Genomic DNA, 19,504 nt, shown 5'->3' with positions numbered 1-19,504 from the left:
CACTACAAAGGCAGAGTTGATAGTTGCGATATAGCCCAGAAAGCTAAAAATATTTACTATCTGGCCTTTTACAGAAAAAAACAGCTGACCTCTCTGCCTTGGTACAAACCATAGCTGTCCTCTTTACTATAGAAAACTGAAGCCACAGGCCAGATTACTGGTGCAGATGTCCACAGGGGTAATATTAAGGCAGTATAAAATCCCTGCTAAGTGAGCAGTTGCTGAAATGACCTGCCTGCCTTTGGCCATCTAGAACAGCGGTTCTGAACCTGTGGGTCATGACTCCTTTGGGGGTCAAACGACCCTCTCACGGGTCGCCTAAGACCATCGGAAAACACATATATAATTACATATTGTTTTTGTGATTAATCACTATGCTTTAATTATGTTCAATTTGTAACGATGAAAATACATCCTGCATATCAGATATTTACATTGTGATTCATAACAGTAGCAAAATTAGTTATGAAGTAGCAACGAAAATAATTTTATGGTTGGGGGTCACCACAACATGAGGAACTGTATTAAAGGGTCGCAGCATTAGGAAGGTTGAGAACCACTGTTCTAGAACATCAGTTAGTAGGCTGTAATCTAGGGAGAGTGCCTCCTTCTTCCTAAACTGCGATTAAAGGGTTCTTTCTCTTAGCTAATGTTTTCAGTGTTTATCCACATTGTACCATGTATCAGAATTTCATTCCTTTTTATGGCTGAATAATATCCATTGTATGTATATATCACATTTTGTTTATCCATTCATCTGCTAATGGACACTGACATTTGTACCTTTTGGCTATTTTAAGTAATGCTGCTATGAACATTGGTATACAAGTTTTTGCTTAAGTTATGGGTCTGATTCCTTTTTAGTATATATGTAGGAGTGGAATTGTTGAATTCTATGATAATTCTGTTTAACCGTGCTTAACTTTTGAAAACATGCCAAACTGCTTTTCACAGCAGCTGTGCACCATTTTACATTCCTACCAGCAATGTACGAGGGTTCCAATTTCTCATCAATATTTTTTATGTTCTTATTTTTTTAGTAATAGCCATCCTAATGTGAGTGTAGTGGTATCTAGTTCATTGTGGTTTTTACTTTTATTTTAGTTTTTAATTTTAATTTTTTAAAGATTTTATTTATTTATTTTTAGAAAGGGGAAGGGAGGGAAAAAGAGGAGAGAAACATCAATGTATGTTTGCCTCTCTCATGCCCCCAACTGGGGACCTGGCCCGCAACCCAAGCATGTGCCCTGACCTTTTGGTTCACAGGCTATCGCTCAATCCACTGAGTGACACCAGCCAGGGCGTGATTTTTATTTTTGCATTTCCTTAATGATTATTGATGTTGAACCTCTTGCTTACTACCCATATGTATATCTTTGAAGAAATGTCTGTTCAAGTCTTTTACCCATTTTTAACTTGGATTATTTTGTTGTTGAGTTATAGCTCTTTATATATTTTAGATATTAATCCCTTAATAGATACATAGATTTATAAATATTTCTTCCCATTCTATGGGTTGTCTTTTCATTCTCTTAATAGTGTCCTTTAATTTACAAAAGTTTTAAGTTTTGATCAAATCTTTTTTTTTTGCTTATGCTTTTGGTGTCAGATCCAAGAAATCATTGCCAAATCCAATGTTATTAAATTTTTCTTTCTTTTTTCCCTGACTGGGAATCAAACCCACAACCCTTTGGTTTGCAGGCCGTCACTCAGTCCACTGAACCACACTAGCCAGGGCAAGATTTTCTTTTTTGTTTTATTCTAAGAGTTTTACAATTTAGGGATTCCCCTGTGCATCTTTTGAGTTATGAGCATGTGCTTAAGTTAATATTGTACTACTTTACATAAGGTCCAGGAAACTAGCCATGGTATAACTCTGTTGTCCCACCTTCCCCTTATCCTGTCTGCTATTTTCTTGCTTTACCAATAGTTCTGCTTATACATAGGATAATTAATTCTCTTTGAATAGTATCCATTTGTGAATGGGATATGTCAATAGGTCCACTTCAGAATGAGTTTTCCCAGTGCCTCTATGACATTTTGTACCTTTTGTGTGTGTGTGAATACATGCACACATTTCTGTTGGGTGTGCCGTAGGAGTAAAATTAATGGGTTATCAGGTGTGCCTATGTTTGGCTCTACTGACCAGTTTCCAAAGCAGTCATACCAGTTTATGCATGAGATTTCCAGCTCCAGATCATTACTTAATGTTGTCTTTTTCACTTTTAGCCATTTCGGTGGGTGTATAGTGGTATCAGATTTTAATTCAAAACTTGGTAAAAACACTGTTGACCAAGCAAATGTGTGAGCCAAATGTGTTCCATGGGGCACCTCCAGATTAACTGTGTTCTCTGTGAGGGTAAATGTTTCTTTTCAAATGTGTGTGTGAATAATTTTATAATTGTCTGACAGACAGCTGGAAAATTAAAAATTTGTGCTGCAATATTATTAGTGGAGAGATTTTGAAGGAAACTGCATTTGGAGCATTCATTTGCATCCCTCTTGTACTGTTCAATGGGGTTAGTTAAAAGAACCATAGTGTCATCAGGACCATGGCAAATGGTAGCCCTGAAGCTGTAGAGGCACAAAGAAAAAAGCCCTTAACCCAGCTGTGGGAGGTTCTTTATAACCTGGCCCCATTCACCACCCCTTCTCACCGTACAGCCTGCTGTGACATCAGACTTTGCTGAACTTCATAGTGCTCTTGAGGCCAAAGTGTTCTAAGGTCTTTGCGCATGACATTCCTCCCATCTGTTCTGTGTGGAAAGCTCTCCCTCCCTTACTGTTTGGCAAACTCCTACTCTTCCTACAAAGTTCACCCTGAATTTCCACTTCCTCTCCCAAAGCTTTTCCCAGTTCTCTTAGCAGAGTTGGATACTTCCTCCTCAGAGGACCATATTCCTCTCTACCTCATTGAATCATTGCTGTTTATTTATGTCCGCCTTTGAGTTGGTGTCTGAAATATGCCTGAGGTGGGTACATAACTTTCCTTTCAGATACCACTCCAGCCCTGCTCAAAGCCCTGTTGTTTTAGACCATCTTTCCCAGGTCACGTGCCACTTCAGAAGGCTGATGCGCCCTGGCTGGTGTGGCTCAGTGCATTGAGCGCCAGTCTGAGAACCAAAGGGTCACAGGTTTGATTCCCAGTCAGGGCACATGCCTGGGTTTCAGGCCAGGTCCCCAGTAGGGGTCGCTCAAGAGGCAACCACACATCAATGTTTCCCTCTTTCTGTCATCCCCTCTCTAAAAAATAAATAAAATCTTAAAAAAAAAAAAAAAAAAAAAAACTAATGTAAGATGATTGTTTCCTTCCCTGAGCACCTGGTCTCTGAGACCAACTCACTGATTAAACTGTAGAGGAACAGGAATGTACTGAGAAAGACCCCAACACCACAGAACTCAGACAGCAGGCTCACCATTAGCTCAGATGACAGAGACCCTGGTAACAGCCACACTAGAGCCCTCAGGGATGGCCAGCTTCAACCTGCTACGTTATGGGTGGGGAAAGCAAGACTCAGAAAGGGTAAATGATTTGCCCCAAAATGCTGAACTAACATGCTGTTCACCATTTCTATGACCTCAAAATCCACACTCTTCTCACTATACCAGAAAAGACGCTAGTTGGAGCTGAGTCAGCGATGGCCTAGGGGGGAGGGCCCAGAGAGAACAAAGAAAGCAGAGTCCGGGTTAGAGCCAACCACACCTTTATTAGTCTGCAGCAGGGCCACTGCCCCTATACACAGGGAAACTTGAGCAGGCTACTCTGGCTACTGGGCAGAGATATTAGCATTTCTGTGGTAACTGGGACAGGCTGGGGGAGGAGACAAAGGGGGGACCAAATGGGTAGACTCCTGAGCCACCTGCAGGGAGGCACACGTGGAGCCTTCTGGGCTGAGACAAACGTGGATCAAGCCTCAGAAGTGAACACTGCCGTCTCCCCCTGAGTGAAGGAGGAGACAGACAGAAAGCCCAGGACGGTGACAGCCTCAGCTGTGGGCACAGGGCCAAGCTTCTGGGGAGAAGAAATATATTTCCTGATGGAGGCACCATCCTGTGGTGGAGATCCCAGACAGACCTCTCCTGCCTACCCCCACCCCTCTAGAGCAAGGGAACCCTTGGTTCAGCTCAATCGCTGCCCCAGGCACCCTGACATGGGAAACAGGTGCTTTCTGAGCACTGAAGGACCAGGGGACCCAATAAACTGGTGGTAGCAAGGATGGAACTAAATGTACAGTGTTTTGGGTTTGGGTGTCTGTTAACAACAGGCAATATATTCATTATTAAACTCCCTCCCCAAAAGCTCATGTCTCTCCCTTTGCGCAGCCAAGCTGCTTAACCCGGAGGGGCATAATGATCTGACCCCATCCCAGCCCAATCAAATGCCCCTCTAATTTCTTTGATATGCCATGATGGTTATGGTGGGTCTGCACTCTTCTTGCCTACCTTCCTCACTCTCTGCCCTCATACTGTCAAAGGACTGATAACTGCCTTGTCAAGTGTTTACTCCTGTTTTTCCCAAGAAGCCTAGAGCCTCCTGAGGGAAGAACCTGACTCCTGTGTCGCCGGCACCTGGGGAACTTGAAGCCACACGAGTTTGTTTCTGTGTCTTGATGTGTATCCATATATGTCTATTAAGGATTTCTGGGCTGTCTGGCAGTAGATAAAAAGGATTTTGAGTAAACGTTTGTGCCTGGTATAACTTCTTCCGATGTTGGGGGTGAGGGTTGGGAGTGGGAGGATATGATCCAAGCTCCGAATGGCTAAAGGCAAAGAAGAGGCAAAAGGGGCAAGGCTTGGGGTGAAGGGTGGGGTCAACGAGGAAAAGAGGTCGGTTGTTTTATGAGCAGGGTCCACTGAGGCTCAGAACCAACAGGGCGACCACATGAGCGTTCCTAGCGCTGCGCCGGTGGCGGCCCCCGCGAGCATTCCCATGGCCAGCGGAGCGCCCGCGCTGTAGCAGGGATCCTCCCGCACTACGACGTGCGTTACGCCGGGGCCTGCGGAGAATGTCAATGAAAGTCAGTGAGAGCCGGGGAATTCAAAGGAGGGAGCAGAGCGGTCTTAGCTCTTCTGCTAGACTCCAGCCCAACCCAATCGGAGAAACTGAGGCCTTAACGTGGGAAGGAAGTGAGCCCCATCCCCATGGCTTCCAGGGCATGGATCTGCTACGGACGTTCTGGAACCTGGGCTAGGGTGGGAAGGCGAGGAAACGCAGGGATCCCGAAGAACCTCCGAACCAAACCGGAGCGGGAGGCGGCAGCTGTTCCCATTTTAGCCACCAGGGGTCACTACCAGCCCAGGAACGGGTATCGACGAGCGGCCTGAGGGTAGAGGTCTGGAGAGGTGAGGTCAGCTCTGGACTGGGGTGGAGTTGAAATGGGGTGGATCTTGCCTGGGAAAATCTGTGGTCACTAAAAGGGTGGGGCCTGCTCAGGACTGATAGACAATGGGCGGGGCCTGACGCTGGATCCACCCGGGGTTGGGGGGGTGGGGGAGACAGGACAGAAACTTACCTGCGTATGGCGGTCCGTAGTAGCTGCGAACATAAGCGGTCTCGTGTGCGTTGGGGGACAGCACCTCATAGTAGTCCTGGTACGGGCTGTAGACACGCACCTGGGAAGCCCTGCCCGGTTAGCTGCCTGGAAACTCCCTGGCCCGGGTTTGCTCCCCTACCCACGACACCCAGCTCATGCCCCCCTGGGCCCATGGAGATGCCTCCCCAAGTTTAGAAATGGGTCCCCGGGGACCAGCAACCTCCTAAAGAAAAGCCCTGCCACAGGGTCTATAGTCCTTGTCCTCTAAAGCTCAGTTCCTATAAACAGCTCCCAATGATGCCATTTTCCTGCCCTGGCCTCCTACCTAGCCCTCCCCTAATCAAAAATTCTCCATGGCTAACAGCAATATGGCCAGCAATATGTTATGTACATAACACCATACATATTATGAAAAATATTTTGATTCTCATGCAGGGTTTGAAATTATGATAAATAGGTTTCACAACTTCAAAATGTTCACTCCAATAGAAATAATAAAACCATGCTTTGAAAAATCTCCATGGCTTCCAACTTTTTTCTTAGTATAATATTTGTGAGCAGCTCTCCAATGGCTTCATTTGGAGAAACCCGATGGCTTTCTCTACTCTCCTATCACAGAGAGGGGGACCTGGCCAAGCCCAGGCCAAGGAAGTAAAAGGAGGTTGGGGAGGATTCGGTAGGGAACGGAAGTACTAAAGCATTATCGAGCATCCACCATGTACCAAGTCCTGAGGGAGGTGTTCACATTGCCACCACCTCTATTCCTTACCACAGGCATTATTATCTCCACGTTACCACAGAGCTGGAGGTGGAGGCTCAGAGAATGGTCAGTGTTCTCTCTGGGAGAGAGGAATGCATTCCCTGCCCCCTTCCCTCCCATCAGATTTTTACTAACCCCTCAAAAACTAATTCAAAAGTTGTCCACTCCAGGAAGCCCTTCTGGACTCAGGAAGAATCCTTTCTTCCTGAGTTCTCCATAGGCTACACTTGTGCCTCTTATTCCTATCCCTTCCTGCCTGCACCCGAGATGTGAGCCACCTGTAGGCAAGGACTGATTCATCTGTGACACCAGCAGGTCTAGTGAATCACAACAATAAATACATGCTGACTTAAATGGAAGCTCCTAATCCAAGGCCCTCATGTCACCTACAGGGGAGCAGACCTGGAGAGGGGTAGGGTCCCCTTCTCTCCTAGCTCCTTCTTAGCTCCCTTCCACCTCATATCTCTTTCTAAATGGGCTTCACACCTGAGTGGTCCAGCTCCCCTTTGAAGTCCAGGTGTCTTAAACTCCACCCATCTCAAAGTGATTTCATCATCCTTCCATCCCCTCAAACCTGTTCTGTAAATTATTTTCTCTAAATGCCACCACCATGCACTCAAACCAAGACACGTTGGCACCTTGTCTTCACACACTCAACTTCCACATCAGAGCCATCAGGTCTCATGACTTGATCTTCTAAATGTGCTCTTCTGCCCATCATCTTGGCCAGTGCCAAGAGAAGAAGCCATAGGTTTTAGCAACTTGGAAGCTGTGAGCGATTTGGAAAACACTTTTCAGAGGAGTGACTGGGGAAAGAAGGCAGACTATAGGGAGCTGAAGAATGGTTGAGAGGTGAGGGATGGAACCAATATGTCATGACATCTCTCTCAAGCAGTGTGGCCATAAAGAGGAGTTCTCAAGCACAGCTTGTGATTTCAGATCTCCATGCCATTTCCCTTTGATGGGGATGCCTTTCTCACCTTTTTTTTTTCTACCTAACTAGTCTTTCAGAGTCAACTTAAGTATTAGTCTCCCTGACCCTCGGGTTCTGTTGGGGTCCCATCTGGGCACCTATTGTTCTTAGACTTTCCTCATCATAGCAAAGCGCCAGTCACTCTGTAGTGTCACTGTCTGTATCCCTGTGAGTGTGTATCTGTCTCATCAGACTTGGAGACACCCCATCATCATCACCACCAAAGGCAGGAACTGGGTCTAACCAGGTCTGCTTGGAACATGGTAGGTACCTAATGTATTGAATTTATCTCAAGTGAATCAAATACAGGGCCAGACTGGAACTAAGATTACCCAAATCCAAGTCCAGTTTCAAGTTAGGGACAATGACCAGTCCCACAGCAATGCAGGATGTTCAGACCAACAAAGCTCAGTCTCAAGTGACTTCCCTCACTGTGCTCCTTCTGCAAGGGTGATCCAATAGGATTTTCTTGGGGGAGTGGGGGTGGCGACAGGGCGAGGGGAGAGAATGGCCAGGATCTGAGCTCTCAGCCTAGAAGGAGCTAGAGAGATCTAAGCACTGATCCCCAATTTTACTGGTAGGAAAGTTGAGGTCCAGAGCGTACACCTCTGCAGCTGCACAGGGAGCCCACGGCCCTGTCAGGCCCTGGAGAGAATGGAAAACACCACCTCATGTCCCTGTGGGGCATCTGCTTCTACCCTCCAGATCTGGGAGGCTCAGAGGTAAAGTCATGTGGGTCACCTGGCAACGGGGCAAGGGATCCCCCAGAGACCTCAGGGTCAGAACCAAAGGACTTGATTCCCAGTCCTCTCCCTCTCCACAGACCCAGCCCCTTTTGTGAGTGGGGGGACAAGGTCATGTGACTCAGGAGGTCACATGTAAATAGATCCTTTCCCTCAGAAAAGCTGTTCTGTACTTACAAAATTTTAAATGTTTATCGCCTTTTAAATCCTGTTTTTAGGAATCCCCACTGTAAACAAACTTGAATCATAGTCTGGGCTTGGGGGATGCCTCAGAATGCTTGGCTAGATGTCCCAGGCCTATTACTGATGAATTAAGTGACCTGGTCAAGTTATGGTCTCTCAGAGCTTCAGTTTTCTCATCTGTAAATACATGCAGCCTTTCCTACACTGTCCACGCCCAAGGCACAGTGAGAATCCAGCAGAGCCATGTCTAAGCATCTGGGTGGTCCTAGTACTTCTGGGTTCAGTAATTCTTGAACATCAGAATCACCAGAAATTTTTAAACCACTGATTTCCTAAGAAGAAATTAGAGCATCCAGAGGTAGGATCTGAACATCTGCATTTTTTTAAGTCCTTAATTTAAGCAATTCTAAGGCACAACCACATTGAGCACCACTGTGCTAGAAAAGGAGCTCACAGCTGACTGTAAGACCACAGGCTCTCTAAGGCAAGCCCCCACTGTGCCCAGGCAGAGCAATAGGGACAGAGAGAGGATTTGTCTCCAAATCCAGAAACAGCGTTGCTTTCCAGAAACACAGGGGGGTGGGCAGGGAGACAGACAGGGACTAAATTTTAATAGGCAATAGTGATGCCATAACAGATTTTTTCATTTCTTCCTCCTCCCTTTATTCATTCACTTGTTTGCTCATTCAGTGACCATTGCCTAAGGCCTACTTGTGCTTGAACTTCATGCACCAGGAATAAGGAGGATCAAAATAGACTGTCCCCATCACTCAGTAGTCATTGACCACCTTCTGTAGGCCCAGCACTATGCCAGGCTCCACAGTGGCAGAGCTGATCAGACTCAGTCCTTGCCTTGGAGGAAGTTGCAGGTCTCATGGGAGAACAGAGACAGCAATAAACAGATTTGAAACCAGGCAGAATGAAGACAGTGCTAAGTGTTAGTGTAGTGGGAGGGAGTGACCGTGCCTGGAGGTCTGGGCAGCCTTTGAGGTGGGTCTTAGAGGACAAGCATCAGTGTGTCAAGTGAATATGGAAACAGTGTTTTCACAGCTGAGAGAACAGCATGTATAAACACTAGGAAGAGGGAAGAGGTCTGGAGCAGCTAGAACACAGGGTACAGCAAAGCGGTTGGAGCACAGGGATGAGGGGCCTGTGGTGGGCAAGACTGGCCCGGGCCAGATCCCGAGGGCAGGGTTGTGATTGGTGTCCCATGGGTGATGGGGAGCCATGGATTGTTCATGAGCAGGGAAGGGATGTGACCAGGCCCAATTCTGGAGGCACGTCCTGGTGGCCAGGATGCAGGCCGGGAGGGCTAAACCAGCACTTACCCAGATTCGCCTCTCAACCTTAAAGGGGTTCCACGAGCGAGTCTCACACCTGACTTTGGGGCAAACCCGGCGCCTTCTGGGAGGGACGGTGGCTCCATCTGGGGCCTGCTCAAGCCACAGAAACCCAAGAAGGGGGAGGGGGGAGGTGTCAGAGGCCTCTACATCTGGAGGGACGCAAAGTTCTTAATAGGCCTACCAGAGCCAGCTGGGCAGGGGCTGGGGGTGTCTTCTTCCTCCTCAGCCCATGGGGACGGGGCTCAGAAGGGGTGGTGATTTTGCCAAAGTTACTCAGAGAGAAGAAGGATCAGTAGCGTCTCTCCAGAATTCGCTCACCTTCATCTGCTTCAGGCTGCTGAGGCGCCCAGCCTCCAGGGAGGATAGAACAGCTCTGATCTGCCCTCCCAGCTGCCTGCCCCCTTCACTAAACCCCCAGCCTTGCCGCTGGCTGAGCCCCAGCCCTGTGTTCCCTGGAAGAGCTGGGGTCAGGGGCTCTTCCTGGAGCCCCCACTCAAAGTGGGGTACAAACCTGCAGGATGTGAAGACATAAAGCGCAGGTCACTCCTACGTCAGTACAAGTCAGAGAGAAGCCCACAGTGTGACCACTCAGGCACGAACACTCAGAGACAGGCAGGCATCGGTACAAAGACACAGAGGCACAAACCCACCCACCTGAGCAAGCCCTGGGACCAGAGGGATGTGTGTGCAGAGCAGTGGGAGGCAGAGTGGAGGGGCGGAGCACGGAGTGTGCTGAGCAGAGCAGCAGGAAGGCGGCGGGAAGAGAAGGGACAAGGCAGCTTCATAGAGTCACAGAGTGCAGACGGTCAGCCCTCGGCCCCTTTAACTCCACCCCTCCTGGGGGGCACTGATGAGCCCTGCGTAAGGGGAATTTGGAGCTAGGAGCCAGTTTAGGCCAACCAGGGGTCCCCTCCACCCTGCTGACCACTGCCCCAGCCTCCTCACTCTTAGCTTCCTCTAATCCAGGCTCCACCCGGAAGCCTGAGTCTGCTCCCCAATGTCTGACCACAGCCCCTGCTGCTCAATGACCTTTACTGTTCCCCACAGCCCTTGGGATGAAGTTCAGGCCCTTTGTGACGCAGCTCCTCAGAGGTCACCTTTCCCATTTCTTTCCTTCCGCGCATTACACTCCAGCCGGGCCAGGCTCCTGGCCCTGACGCACACTTGTGCACACAGGTGCACGGGTCGCCTCCCGCCGCTGCTCATGCAGCTTCTTTCGGAATCTCACACTGACCTAGATTCCAATACAGGCTTTTTCACTGACTGAAAACTATGAAACTTTGAATAAATCAGTTCCCCTCTGCACCTCAGGTTCCCCATCTGTAAAATGAGACTAAAAACATCAATCCCTGCCAGAGCTGTTGGCAAATGAAACGATACAGCCCATGTTAGGGGCTCACCACCATGCCCGGCCCTTGGGTGGATGCCTGAGGGGGTTTCTAAAAGCATCCAGTTTTTCCTGCTGCTTCCCAGAGGACTTTCTAGATGAGTAGGCTCCACTGTGCCAGAGATAGAAGGAGCGAGCATGGAATGTGGAGACAGGCAGATGGGGTCAAGACCAAGTTCCGCCGCCCTTGAGCTGGGGGCTTTGCAACTTCTCAAACCTCAAACCCATGCTTCCATTAGTCACTGAGCTCTGTTGGCTCTACCTCCTAAATATGTCTTATCCTCGTCAGCTTGTCTCCGCCAGCAATGCCAGACCTCCAGCCCGTCACCTGGACACTGTTCCAGTATCCACGTCTACCCTCTGTAATCCATTTCCTACCTATCAGCCAGACTATCTTTTTTATTTAAAGATTTTATTTATTTTTAGAGAGAGGGGGAGGGAGGGAGAAAGAGAAGGAGAGAAACAACAATGTATGGTTGTTTCTCGTGTGCTCCCAACCGGGGACCAGGCCCACAACCGAGGGATGTGCCCTGACTGGGAATCAAACTGGTAACCCTTTGGTTTGCAGGCTGGTGCTCAACCCACTGAGCCACGCCAGCCAGGGCCAGACTATCTTTAAAAATAGAAATCTGATGCCCTTGCTGGTGTGGTTCAGTTGGTTAGAGTGTCCCATACCCCAAACCGGTCAGGGCACATACCTAGGTTGCAGGTTTGATCCTCAGTCAGGGTGTATATGGGAAACAACTGATCAATGTTTCTCTCACATCAATGTTTTACTCTCTCTCCCTTTCTCTCCCTAAAGTAAATAAATATATATTTTTTAAATACAAATCTGAGCCCTGGCCAGGTAGCTCAGTTGTTTAGAATGTCATCCTGCTACTCGAAGGTTGTGGGTTTGATTCCCGGTCAAGTCATATATAAGATTCAACCAACGAATGCACGGACGGGTGGAACAACAAATTGATTCTTTCTCTCCCTCTCTTTATCTCCCTGTTTCCTCCCCCTTCCTCTCTGTCTCTAACAAAAAACAATAAAAAATTTTAAAAATACAGATCTGCTCTGATCTGTTCATGCTACCCCTCTGCTTAAAAACTTCCAATGACCTCCTCATGCTCTTAAGAGAAACCAGCACCCCAAACACGACCTGTAATGCCTGGCCCCCCCAACCCTCCTCCCCCACTGCATTCTCACTCCATGAGCTCCAGGCACCCCAATCTTCCTTTTGTTCAGTTTCCCAAGGCCTTCGCCCCTCTTAGGGCCTTTGCACATGCAGCTTCCTCTGCCTGGAAAGCTGTTCCATTCACCCCACCCAATCTATTTGTTTATCCTTCAGGTTTCACTTTAAGCCTTGTCTGAACTCACACCTGAGTCAGGCCATCAAGGTGGTCACACACTGAGTACACATTGCAGGTCTCCGTCAGAACAGTTACCACCATTGCAATGGAATAAAAAAACTGTGTAATTAGTTGCTTCACATCTGGCTTCCCATTAGGCTGAGTCCAGGAGGGCAGGGCCCACATCTCCTTAGTTCAGCTCTGATTCCTGGCCCTTGGCACAGTGCCTGACATATAGTAGAAAGTCAGTAAATATTTGTTGTATGCATGAATGAACCTCAGTCTTATCATTTGCCAAGAGGGAACAATAATCCCAACATCACAGGACTGTCATGAGGAATAGCTAGAATTGCACCTGTACCACACCTGGCACATAATAGTTGCTCAATAAAAGATAGTTCCTTTCCCCCAGCTCACACGCCATCCCCTTCTTGGAGGCCTCTGTCTCCCTCCCCCGAGCACCAGTGGACTGTCTTCTGTCCTCTTCTACTTGGGACTCAGGGCATCTGAGTCTGCACAAGTCTATTCCTTCCCACATATGGAAACTGAGAGCTCCTAGCAGGCGGAGACCAAGTCTGAGTCACCCATGATTCCATGGCAGGTAAGGGTGGGAAGGAGAGAGGAAGGAGATGGGGGCTCACCGGGGTGGAATTCGCCTCCAGCAGTGCCGTCTTCCATGCTCTGCAAAGCAAACCCCACCAGACCATGAGGCGGCAGTTTGGAAGATGGGCCCCTACAGTTTACATTTAACACCTCCACCCAGCCTTTAGTGCCAGGCTCTTATGAAGGGGGAGATCTTTTGAATATACAGAGGTGACCCCTACCCTGCCCCAGTCACCTTTATGGAGCCCTCAGTTGACCTGGAACCTTGTAATTCATTTAGTTCATAGTTTTTACCCTCTATGGAGGTCCAGTTTCCCCATCTAGACAATAGACAGCTGGGCCTGGGGGTTCTCTTTGGCCTTCAGGTTTGGACAGGCCTGGTCTAGTTCTCTAGCTGCAGCATTCTCCACCACCCCCCCAACCCAAAACCTACAAACAGTTCCCCAACGCTCTGACCCCAGAGCCCTGGAAAGGCCCAAGAGACACAGGACAATTGGGCTTTTGTTGGTTGCCATGGCACCTGTCTGGGGTGGACAAGGCAGCTCTGTGCTTTGTCTACCCAGAGCTCAGCCCCCCCCAACACACACACTCCCACACACCCCATCTCAATCACTCTCCTACAATGCACAGGACAACTGATCTTCTCTGTCAGAGGGTAGGAAGGGAAAGAATGTGAGTGAGCAGCCGGTGCCTGAGGAAGATATGCCCAGTCCCTCAGTGTGGATCTGAGTCTGACATTGGGGTGCCCCCATGACAGGGCAGGCTGCTTCTGTTAGACAGGTCAGGGTCTAGCCCTCAGATCTGTTCCCCACCAGGACATCTTCTCAGAAGAGGGCCCTTTGAGGATGCCACAGGGCTGTTCCTTTGCATCACCCCTAAGTGGGGGCTCACCTCAGAAGCTGTTAAATACCTAACTCTGAAGATCAGGGGCCACACACTTGAGGCAGGTGGGCACACTCCTCCCCGAACAGTCCCAAGTCCATCACAGACCATATGAGGAGTTCACCGGGTATCTTACCAACCACCACAAGCCATTAAATCCACTCTTTCAGCCGCTACCAACCTAACTGGTCTCTCTGGCCCCTCTTCCGAACCTCAGGGAACCAGAAGGCCCAATGAGCAGGAGGGTTCTGATCACATTCCCCAAGACACCACCCCATCCTCTCCTGGGAGTGACTCACATGGCATCATCCTGGGTATCCGCGCACAGGTGCAGGCGGGGTCCATCCCGCAGACTCACAGTCAGCAGGCCATCTCGGCTCCGGCCGTCCGGGGGCTGCACATCTAAAGGCAGACACACAGGGTTCCCATGAGGTACAGGCCTAGGGCCCCCCAGTAAACCAGGAACAAAAATAGGAACTGACTTCTCTGGGTTCTGTCTATTGGCCATTGCCAACTTCCTCTGATCCCACACACTTTCTCTGGGATTCTGTTTTACTCTTTAGAGCCTTTCAACCCTTCCACATTGCCTGCTTCCCTAGCTGGGTAAGTCAAGCTCTCAGTAATCTTGTTATAATTGTGGCCTGAGACTTGTGAGAAGATTTGCTGTGTAACTCTGGGCCAGTCACTTAACTTCTCTGAGCTTCCTTTATTTCCTTTCATCTTTACCCAGTTCCTAGCACTAGGAGGCAGGAACTGGGACTGCTCACCTCTGTGAGTCCAGCCTAAGGCCAGGCCCAGCACTGGGTAGGAAATCAATGAGGATCTGATTTCTTAATTCATACTCATGTGAATTGAAGTTGATAAAGGCCTAGATACAATGTCACTAGCAGCCCTCTGAAGGCTGCGAAGAGCCTTCCAGTGAAGGTGTTCTTGGACAGATGTGATGGGAGGGCACGCCCACAGGCACAGTGCCAGAGGGAAGAGGGCTTCTCACCGTGGCACTCTTGGCCGATCTTGATGTTGCGAACATTGAAGCGGATAAGCACACGGTCCTCCTCGTCCTGCGCATTCTCATCATGGTAGTAGCCCAGGGTCCCATCCGCCCACAAGGCAAACCAGTTTCGTTTCCAGCGACGAAGGAAAGAGCCTGTGAGATATTCCAAACCCACCAGGCAGACTGAGTGCAGAGCCTGATGGTTGGAGACAGGGCAGGAGCCCTGGATGGGCTCCCAGAGTCCCCTTCCCCCTGTCCCCACTTGTTGTAGCCACCCTTCTCTGTCTGTCCCCTGAAATGACAGCAGGTCCTCTCTCTGTGTTGCTCACCCGTTGCCTCCCATTGGGCCTAACACATAGTAGGGGCTCCATAAATGTTCTGAATGGTAAATGAAGGACCCGATTCCTCCCTTGAGGGCTTCCAAGGCCAAGCCCCAGGTCTCTTCAAGGGCAAAGACCTCTCCCTACCCTGAGTCTCCATCTTAGTTCTTATCTCCGATTTGTGTGACCGTGACATTTATGTAGTGTCTGCCTCTTCCACCAGATGGGGGGATCCACAGCTGGACCTGGGTTCAGTGTTTGCTAAACTGAATGAACTGAGAATAGGTCATGGAGGTCAGAGCGTGGGTCTGGAAGCTGAGCCCTAGCTTCAGATATTTTGCCACTAGAAATCTTTAGAGAAAGGGCAAAGACATAGAGGGGTTCTTAGAGCCTTGTGGATTCCAAAGCACAGAGGCATTTTTCATTATGGCATATGGACAGTCCTGGGCTGGGGTGGACACACACAGGATCAAACCCAGTGTCTGCCCCTGAAGAGCTAGCTCACAGTCTGGGGCCTGCATGGGGTGGGCAGTGGTGAGACCCACAGGTAAAGACTGTTATAGGGAGATCAGTGCTGTAACAAGAGTATGGATGAGGCATTGGGGATCAGAGAAGCGAGACTCTAACCCGGTTTGGTTACAGCAGGGGCCGGGGTGGGGGTTGTAGGAAAAGTCAGAGAAGGCTCCTCACAGAAGGGGACATCTGAGCTAGGTCTTGAAAAAAAGTAGAAGCTCACCAAGCAGTCAGGAATAGGAAGGACATTCCAGGCACAGGGAGAAGCGTGGCCAAAGAGGGGAGGGTAAAAAGGGCCTGGTTTCTGGGGACAAGGGTTCACTGTGGCAGGCCCAACAAGCCACTTCCCTCACTCCTTCCTTGGACAAGGTACAGGTCACACACAGGCTTGGCCCAGGGCCACTCACTCTGTCTCCACAGCCAGCCGCCCCTCACCAGGGCCATTTCTTCAAAAGGAGCTTCCAGAATAGAGTCAGACGGGACCTGTCAGGGGAGCCACAGGACACAGGTCTCATCAGCAGTTCCAGAGCAACTCTGGGGAGAGAAGCCCCCAGCCCATCTTCCACAGGGGAGCCATCAAGGAGATGATTAAGGGAGTGTAAGCAAACAAACAAGGCAAGCCTGCTGAAGTCTCCTCCCCATTCTCTGCTACAGGCAGATAATGGCAGCACTGTCCTGTGGGGTCAGCAGGGCAGCCACACTGTGCTGGGGTGGGGGTGGGGTTCAGGAGCCTCGATTCTAATCGCAGCTACATAACCGTGGCCAAGTCCTTTATTCCTGGCCTCTCTTTCTAGAGTTGTATAAGTGTGTCTGTGAGGCCAGCAGAGGCTGGAGTGTGGCACCCATAAAATGTTAGAAATCCTGGAATTCTGAAATGCTGGTAGCACAGAATATTAGAATTATGGCAATAAACGAGGGGCTTTCATGATAAGAAAAGCCTCCTTCACAGTTGAACCCCACCCGAGCTATTTATAAAATGCATAAAATAATGGTTCAACAGCAGCTACCATTGACTGAGCATTATGCCAGGTACACTTCCCAGTACTTCCCTCTTTTATCTCATCGAAGCCTCACAACAATCCTGTTACTCCCAGGAAACTGGGGCGCGGAGAGGTCCAGTCCCTTGTCCAGATCCACTTAATTAGTAAGCAATGGAGCCAGGGTTCACACCCAGCACTCCTAGCTTCTAACCATTACACCGGTAGGAGCTTTTAAAACTGCCAATACCCAGATACTCTATTAAAAACTAAATCAGCATGGCTGGGAGTGGGAAAGAAGCACTGATAGTTTTTAAAGATCCCCAGCTGATTCAATGTGCCGCAGAGTTTGGGAACCACTGCGCATACTACACTACCTTACCATGGCGCCACTGTAACTCTTGTTCGATGGGCAGGATATTTACTATTTTACAGATGCACAAACTGAGTGATAGATAGATTGACTTGTCCATGTATGTGATGAAGCTTAGACTGGAATCTAGGTGCGCTGTATTCTTGAGGACGACTTACCTGGGAGCAGGTGCCCCTCCCCCACTTGCTGCGTAGCAAGGGCTGGCACACCTGGGCTGAAAGGCCCGGCCTTGTCCCCGCTTCTCCTACCGCTCCCTCCCATGTCCAAGCCCTGACACAGGTAAGACAAGGGCCCCAGGTGCAAACTCCCTCTCCAGCCTCCCCTCGATGCACCCACCTGTCTACACCTGTTGCAGGATGCTGCTGCCAAAAACGGCCGCTACTTGATGCTGCTGCCACCCAACCCGCTACGCCTGCGCTTTGTGCGCCCCAGAGCGCCTGGGGCATCTCACTCCCCAGACTGCGCCCGAGACTCACAGCTCCTGGGCCCCGCCCTCCTGCCCCGCCTCAACCCGTGGGAGGGGGCGGGGCGTGAAGGGATGCGCTGTCATAAAGCCTTCTGGGACTTGTAGTCTGCAGCTCTAGAACCTGGCAGAACGCAACCGCCCCTGGGTGATAGACCTGTCCTGACTCGGAGCACAGATGAGAGGCCGCACCTGCAATTTTACTTTGCTGTTTATCATGAAATACTTTTTTCCTATGAATCTTGAACTCATTTTCTGGAAAAAAGTAAAGTTGCAAGGAGAAATCAGGCTCCTGGTTTTACCATATTTTCTCAATACTCAGTTTGTACCTAGCACTACACTGGGTGAGGCCTTTCCTTTCTCCAGCTTCCAGTTTGGGTGAGGAGACAGCGTTTACACACAATTAGAGCATAGGCTGTGATTTTACAATGTGAAAGAAGAGTCTAACTTTGCTCAAGAGGTTCAGGAAGGCTTCCCAGAGGAGGCCAAAAAGGGTCTTGAAGGATGAGTAGGAAACCTAAGAGACTCATATGCACGCTGGTCAAGGAAGTTCAAGTGTCCAGCATTTCAGTGTGTTTGGAAAAGAGAGTGCAGGGTTAGGGAGGGCGTGAGAGCAGCAGGTGATGAAGCTGCAGAGGTTGCAAGGATATAACGTGAAGCCAGGCCTTGGGTGATAGGCTCCATAGTGACATAGTGACTGGAGCTTGGGGCTGGAGTTTCAAGATGAGGCGTTAGGTGGTTGGATTTATTGATTGGAAAGGTATCTCTAGGACAGTCAAGAATAGGTTGAAGGGAACCCAACTGGAGAAAGAAGGCTGTTTCTGTATCTACAACCTCAGTCTGCCCTTCTGGGATCATTTCCTTGAAGAGCTCAGCCACAAATCCCTACCTACAAGCAAAACCAGGATGTCATTCAGAGAACAGGGCCTGTCAGGGCCTGAAAGGCTTCTGATCCCACACCCTATTTGAAAAGGGCACCCACCCTGCCAGAGGCCCTTCCCCCTGTCCCAGAGACTTCCTTACCGGAGCTGCGGGGCTCATGGTTCCTTGGCCCCCGGGGTTGCATTTCCCAGAAGTCTCCTGCAGGGGGGCATTTCCCTTAGCTCCTTAGAGATAAGGGGATCTGGAAGGTGCTACCAAGTGGGAGCCGGAAGAGGGAGGCGAAGAGAGGGGCACTCAGATCCCAGAGAAAGTCATCTCTCTTCAGTCCCTTCCCCAACCTCCCCGACTTATCTCAGCTTCAGACCTTCAGTTCGCTGGATAACAAACAAGTCATCCGTGATTGGGAGGCGGTCCTGGCCCAGCATCGCTAAAACTCCCAGGGCCGGGGGCGGGACTGGTCCTCCCGTCTCGGTCGGGGGAGGGCTAGCAGGGCTGAATTTTCTTTCACCAGCTGGTCCTGACTGTGCCATCACCCCAGCCCTGGTTTCACAGCCTGGCCCTTTAAGCTTCCTTCTCTTGCTCCTGGGTTTCTGTAATCCTGACCTCGAGCAACTCGGGCGTCTCGGCCCTTCGTGCAGTACGTGTCTTGCTGAAGGGTTCACCTTGGCTGATCCTATTAGCCACTGAGCCCATCCTCTCCAACCAGCCCCAGTTACCAGCTCTCCCAGACCACGCTGTTCTCCACCCTTGTGCCTTTCTGTCCCTGGAACGTCCAAACTTCTCCAAGCTAAAATTCCGACCCTACAGCAGGACAGAAGGACGGAAGAAAGGAACGGAGAGAGGGAGGAGGAGAAGGGTGGAGCTGGCCTCAGGGAATCTGGATCCAGACCCCCAACCCCAGCTCTCCGCTCCCTTCCACGAAGGGCAGTTTGGCTTCTTAGAAACGTGAGGTGGGAAACTGGGCACACAGCTCATTTTCTGGATTTAGCAACCGGATGAAAAGGGAAGATTCTCCAACAGCAGTGCGGAATTCAAGGGGAAGAGTCCCCCATCATTCTCTCAAAGCGGGAGCACTATGACAAGAAAAGAGGGAAAAGGATACTTAGCATACTAACACCACAGATGCTGCTACAGAATCTAAGTGCAGCCCGTCCTGGCCAGTGTCTCTAAAATGCTGGTCAATGACCCTCTTTGAGATGCTAATAAAGGGTGTAGCCTCTGCCCACGAAAGAAAATGCAC

The 19,504-nt window shown here is 49.7% G+C and overlaps 1 protein-coding gene across 3 annotated transcripts; it reads right to left on the bottom strand.

Moving 5' to 3' along the window:
- Positions 1–3,687: 3,687 nt before the first annotated feature.
- Positions 3,688–18,636, bottom strand: PLEKHB1 (pleckstrin homology domain containing B1). 3 transcript variants are annotated; one of them, XM_090265263.1, is made up of 8 exons: positions 18,406–18,636; positions 15,977–16,052; positions 14,737–14,889; positions 14,042–14,144; positions 12,899–12,938; positions 9,522–9,626; positions 5,514–5,613; positions 3,688–4,997 (listed from the first exon to the last, which is right to left on the bottom strand). In XM_090265263.1, the coding sequence occupies exons 1-8, from the start codon at positions 18,421–18,423 to the stop codon at positions 4,861–4,863; spliced, it is 732 nt and encodes a 243-aa protein (XP_090121389.1). In that variant the 5' UTR covers positions 18,424–18,636; the 3' UTR covers positions 3,688–4,860. The 3 variants fall into 3 exon arrangements, with proteins under 3 accessions (XP_090121389.1, XP_090121398.1, XP_090121407.1); XM_090265272.1 differs by lacking the exon at positions 18,406–18,636 and adding an exon at positions 17,256–17,385; XM_090265281.1 differs by lacking the exon at positions 9,522–9,626 and having other exon boundaries at positions 18,406–18,620.
- Between the last annotated feature and the right edge of the window lie 868 nt (positions 18,637–19,504).

Source organism: Furipterus horrens, unplaced genomic scaffold, assembly GCF_987537825.1.
Source record: "Furipterus horrens unplaced genomic scaffold, mFurHor1.1.pri manual_scaffold_2, whole genome shotgun sequence".
NCBI lineage: Eukaryota > Metazoa > Chordata > Mammalia > Chiroptera > Furipteridae > Furipterus > Furipterus horrens.
This window is presented reverse-complemented; position numbering and strand designations above follow the sequence as displayed.